Source organism: Balaenoptera musculus, chromosome 10, assembly GCF_009873245.2.
Source record: "Balaenoptera musculus isolate JJ_BM4_2016_0621 chromosome 10, mBalMus1.pri.v3, whole genome shotgun sequence".
In the NCBI taxonomy this organism is placed as follows: domain Eukaryota; kingdom Metazoa; phylum Chordata; class Mammalia; order Artiodactyla; family Balaenopteridae; genus Balaenoptera; species Balaenoptera musculus.
In genome coordinates, this window is record NC_045794.1 from 7,612,760 (window position 1) to 7,618,759 (window position 6,000).

General features: G+C 36.9%; 1 protein-coding gene across 5 annotated transcripts in view; it reads left to right on the forward strand.

Moving 5' to 3' along the window:
* The window catches only part of RIMKLB (ribosomal modification protein rimK like family member B), a 52,015-nt gene extending 46,306 nt beyond the window's left edge, over positions 1-5,709 (forward strand). For all 5 annotated transcript variants that reach the window (XM_036865903.1, XM_036865901.1, XM_036865898.1 and 2 more), the window contains 2 exons: positions 96-299; positions 4,347-5,709. In XM_036865903.1, coding sequence (XP_036721798.1) covers positions 96-299; positions 4,347-4,810 — 668 coding nt within the window. In that variant the 3' untranslated portion in view covers positions 4,811-5,709. The remainder of the gene's footprint in view (positions 1-95; positions 300-4,346) is intronic.
* The last annotated feature ends 291 nt before the right edge of the window (positions 5,710-6,000 follow it).

The window sequence follows — 6,000 nt, forward strand, 5'->3', positions numbered from 1 at the left end:
GACACAAGAAATTGCAGGTAATGATATCAACTGCTCATAATTTGTTGACTTACATTTTTTATTCTTTTCGACCATTTTATTCTTTTCGATCACAGGCAAAGCAGTTTTCTTGGCTCGCGATAAGCACCATTTGGCTGATCTAAGCCATCTTATTCGCCATGAAGCTCCATACCTGTTTCAGAAGTATGTTAAAGAGTCTCATGGAAGGGATGTACGTGTCATTGTCGTGGGAGGCCGTGTGGTTGGCACCATGTTACGCTGTTCAACGGATGGGAGGATGCAAAGCAACTGCTCACTAGGTAAAAGCAATGCAAGTGTCTTTCTAGGATATAAAGTAATATTATTAAAGCTTGTTCAGTGAGTATTTGCATATAACTTAGATCTTTTTATTTAATATGTTGAAAACCATATCTTTCACATGTAAATATGGTTAATAGATTTACCACGAATATAATAAATGTATAGAATTGTTTTTCTAGTAATGAAGTTGGATTTCTCTGAATCATAAATTTGCTTTCACCAAGGCTCAATTTGTACCCCAATTCGCACATGTGTGAGATGTCTAACAAATTCCCTCTTTGGTCATATTATTTCATTTAAGCTGTGTCCTAACCCGTTTTACCCATTGGTCCAAAGAATGTTGCTGATTTTGATTTGCTTAAGTGTGTATCCTCTGAGATTTCTTACTGTTGAAGCGCCTCAGAGCATCGTCTGGGTTTTTTCTTCTTCTCTATTTATTTTACGTTCTTAGTAATGTTATCTAGCTCATGGCTTTAGATGCTATCTATGTTATTGTTTTCAAATATCTCTCTCCAGTTTAGGCTTTCTTCCTGAGCTCCAGGCACATGTAAATCACTGCCTCTCAATATCTCCATGTAGATGTCTGTTAGACATTTTAGTCTTAACATGTCCAAAACTGAACTCCTCATCTAACTCCTCCTTCCAATATGTCCCATCCACAGTTTTCTCCTTATTGTTTTTTGGCAACTGTATCTTTCTAGTTTAGACCAAAATCCTTGGAGTCATTCTTGATCTCCTCTCTAGTCTAACACCTCATATCCAAACTCCTTGAAATTTCTACTCTCAAAATGCATCACCTCTTGTTCCCTCTCTCTTCCCATGAGAGGATTAGAACAGTTTTACTTCCCTTCCTACTCCTCCCTCTTGATTCATTCATTCACTGAATAAATATTTTTGAGTACCTCCTAAGTATCAAGTACTGTTATAGCAGTATTTTGTATATAGCAGTGAACAAAACAGACAAAAATTTCTGCTTCCCTGGGCTTTGTATTCTAGTGTTTTACTGAAACCATTTAATAGTTTTAGTTCAAGTCTATAACAGAATTTCTTTTATTGTGTGTCTCTTCTGTTTCAAGAATCCTTATGTAGCACTTACTTTATCCATTCCCAGGCAGTCTTTATCTGTTTAGAGTTAATTATTCCTGTATTGCAAGAATCACACTACTCGTCACTGTTTACTCTCCATCTGCATCTTCCCATATCTTGTGTTTTCTGTTCTTAGTCATTTGCTGTTATGTTAGTATTAGTATCTTTTCTTGATTATTTTCCCTGGATGGTGTATGTGAGTGATAGATACCTCATAGCTTTCTTTCTTTCTCAAAGGAGAATGATATATTGGCTGAGATAGGATTCTTAAATTGTGTGAGTCTTGCTTCTGTTCTAGTGCTTTACAGTTTACACTTTTGCAATTGAATGTCCAAATCTACTCTGATTTTGGGAGGGGGGGTAGGTAATTTATATTCTTTGTAAGTTTGTTTTTTGTTTTGTTTTGTTCTCTTATTTTTGGTTGTTTTGTTTTATTTGAAATGCTCAACAGTTTTTTCAGGATATTTTTAGATATGTGTCTCTTCTCAGTCAGTCCAACCTGGATTTTAGTAAGCTGTTTCTATCAGATTCAGTTTTTCTAAGCTTCAGGAAAATTTCTTCTCTCCTTCTGGGGGTTAGGGTTTTTCTGATTCAGTTATCCAAATTTTTTATTCTTCTTTTGTGACTTCACCTCAGGTTTTTTGTATGTGCTTCAAAATATTTCTTACAGTAGAGTTTCCAAGTTATAAGTTAGACTCACAAAAGCAACTCTCCTTCAGTTCCTCTGTTGTAACTTTTAAGTTGGGTAATCATGTTTTTGTTTTAGTTCAGAGAGTCTTTTTGTGCTAAACTTGAATTTTGTGCTCTTATTTCTTTCATTCAAGTCATAGAGAGCTTGTTATTTGTTCTTGTTATTGTCACATCACATCAGAGCTCTGCTCTGGTTATTTGGAGCATTCCAGATGGCCTCAGTACTGTGGATGCTGAGAAGCAGTGTCATTTAATTCATTGGCTAGTGTGCCAGTCCCCTCCTTCCTGCACTCCCCTCCCCTACTCTTCCAGCCACAGTGGTAAGGGGGACTCTGGTCATATGTGCATTTACCTTTGGTCTCTTTGGGTCAGGCATACTTACATAGTACTGATGTCAGCTGTCCTCCTGTTGAGCTCCTTAAGCCAAGGTTTTGTCAAAATTCTTTTGCTTTCTAGTCCTTATCTAGTCCTTTCTAGTCTTGAAGCGTGTCTCCAACTAGTTCTAATTCTTTTCTCTCAGATACCAGCAAAGACTTCATGTACACTCCTCCAGCTACCTGAAACCCCAGAATGCTTTTGGCTTAGGAATGGCAGAGGTTAGAATTGGGACTGTGGAGGAAGAGAAGCATGTTCCTAGATTCTGTCCTCTCTCCCTGTTATGCATCTCTGTTTTTTTTTTTTTTTTCACACACACACACTGTATTTTATTTTTACAAGAGATAAATAGCCTGACACCAAGCATTGTACATGGATGACCACAACAAAAGCAACAGTGATTGCAATTACCAAACACGAAACACACTCATACTATGTCATAATATTGACATTCAGTCCAGTAATCCTCCACTGTAACAGCTCCTTTACTTTGCAGTGAAAATTGATTTGTATATTCTTTGCCTCTGAGTCCTTGTGGGATTTTTTTTTTTTTTAATTCAAACAGAAAGTCACAAAAATTATACTCATCCTCATCAGTTCACTCAGTCCCATGTAATTAATTTTTTTTTTCATCTTGGTCTTTTGTTAGCACTTTTATGAGTTCATCAGTTTTTCATTAGAGTTCTGAAAATGCTTATTCATTCAGTTCAGCAGTACAGTCAGTTACCAGAAACCTGTACTTGTCAGAGTCTTTTCCATGAATTTCTTGAAGATGAAACCCTTTTATAGGAACATATTTGCAAAAGCATCAGAGTACACCCAGAACTGTCTGTAAATGACAAAAGACTTAAAAATGTCCACGGTTAAAGATTTGATGAAAGTTCATAATAATGCAGTTGACAAGAAAATTAGTTATTTCTGAGATATACATTTTAAAGTAATAACTAGGATTATGACTTATAACATTCAAGTGGGATTTATCCCAGGGATGCAAGGATTCTTCAATATACGCAAATCAATCAATGTGATACACCATATTAACAAATTGAAGAATAAAAATCATATGATCATCTTCAATAGATGCAGAAAAAGCTTTTGACAAAATTCAACACCGATTTATGATAAAAACTCTCCAGAAAGTGGGCATAGAGGGAACCTACCTCAACATAATAAAGGCCATATTCGACAAACCCACAGCAAACATCATTCTCAATGGTGAAAAACTGAAAGCATTTCCTCTAAGATCAGGAGCGAGACAAGGATGTCCACTCTCACCACTATTATTCAACATAGTTCTGGAAGTCCTAGCCACGGCAATCAGAGAAGAAAAAGAAATAAAAGGAATACAAATTGGAAAAGAAGAAGTAAAACTGTCACTGTTTGCAGATGACATGATACTATACATAGAGAATCCCAGAACTGCCACCAGAAAACTGCTAGAGCTAATTAATGAATATGGTAAAGTTGCAGGATACAAAATTAATGCACAGAAATCTCTTGCATTCCTATACACTAATGATGCATCTCTGTTTTTACAAATCAAAATCTGAAACTGATAAAAACCAATAACAACATTAAGTGGTTTAACTGTATTTATGCAAAAGTTCCATGTTATTGCAAGTAAGATAGGCTTCAGTGAAAGTTTAATGTCTTCAGAAAAAAATGGCTTATGGAAAAAGTACTATGTCATGAATTTGTCGAGAGACTGGGTTGGAAGGGGATTCCCTAATGAAAGAATCTTAGACTTCAGAGTCCCAATTTTACACTAGAATAGCACTTTTGCTGTTCGACTGATTTAGAAGAGAGGTTTAGCCTTAGAGGCTAACTTTAAGGTCAGCTTTAGTTTTACTCCAAAATTTTATCATTTTGGTAACTTCTTATTTCTCTTTTGCCAGGTGGTGTCGGGATGATGTGCTCATTGAGTGAACAAGGGAAACAGCTAGCTATCCAGGTGTCTAATATCCTGGGAATGGATGTGTGTGGCATTGACCTGTTGATGAAAGACGACGGCTCCTTCTGTGTCTGCGAGGCCAATGCAAATGTAGGTTTCATAGCCTTTGATAAGGCTTGTAATCTAGATGTAGCTGGTATCATAGCGGACTATGCCGCCTCCCTTCTGCCCTCTGGCCGGCTCACCCGGCGTATGTCCCTGCTCTCCGTGGTGTCCACGGCCAGTGAGACTAGTGAGCCGGAGCTGGGTCCCCCAGCCAACACTGCTGTCGACAACATGAGCGCAAGTTCCAGCTCTGTTGACAGCGACCCTGAAACCACGGAGCGAGAGCTGCTCACCAAGCTCCCGGGGGGCCTATTCAACATGAACCAACTGCTAGCCAATGAAATCAAACTCCTGGTGGAGTGATTCCACCAGTAAATAATTAACCAACAAAACCCTTGTAAAACTTTCTTTTTCTTCTTTCCTTTTTTTCTTTCTTTTTTCTTTTTCTTTTCTTTTTTTTTTTTTAACCAACTTGCAATGCTGTTCATGGAAAATGCTCAGAAAGATGAGAGAAAATTGAGTAGGATTAGTTAGGAGGGAAGAAGGGGGAGATAGACGAGACCTTTGCTAAGATGTTACTGACTTTGATTTACAAATCCTGCCGATAGGCAGAAGAGGTGAGATACAGAAAAATGTCAGGCTCTCATAATTTTACATTACTCAGAAATGTGTAGGCTCTCAGGCCATGAAGAACATAATATTTTCATGGTCTCTTGCTTTTGTTTTTGTACAGTTGGTACAAATTTCAGAATAGTGTAACTTAACATTGTGTTGTAATCCGTGAGGAAGACATCTACCTAAATTATAATTTTTTTATACAAATCTGAAAATTCAGCCTATACACTATTATCTAGGAGCTTTATGTTCATAGTTATGAAATCTTGAGGAGCTCTTTTATTGACTTTTTCCCCCTTAATTTGGGTGGGAGGGCAACATGAATGTGACCCAATAAAGATTTTTTTTAATGATAAAGTTGGCATGTTTGCATGATAAAAGGGAAATGAACAGTATTGCAATGTCTGGCACACAAAATAACATTTACTCCATTGTAGATAAAATTGCACTAGTTAAAAATATGTGCATTGACTTGTATTTGTTAGTGTTTTAGCCTTTTTTGAAAGATATATGCTCTGTTAATGTTGCTTTTTTTTTTTTTTAAATACATGCTAGTCTTAACATTCCCTGATCTATGCCTGCATCTTTAACAATGGCCAAAGTGAAGAAAATGCTACCTTTTTTGTTAACAAGACACTGACTTGAAACATGTGCATTTAAAGCCTTTTATTTTTTTCCTTTTTTCTTTTGGTGGTTGGGCATTTAAAGAATAAGGACAAGGAAAAATATTTTTGGGGGGCAAATCAAGGGTCTATAAGTTCCTAAGTATAAAGTTGAAGTGATTTCTAATACCAGCGTTATATATCTGCATTTTTCACATTTTAGGAGGGTGTGTGTGTGCGCGTGCACGTGTGTGCACGTGCGTGCACGCTTGCATGTTTATGTGCTTTGCTTTTTGTTTACACCAACCAATCAAAAAGGAAAGATTCTAGAAAATG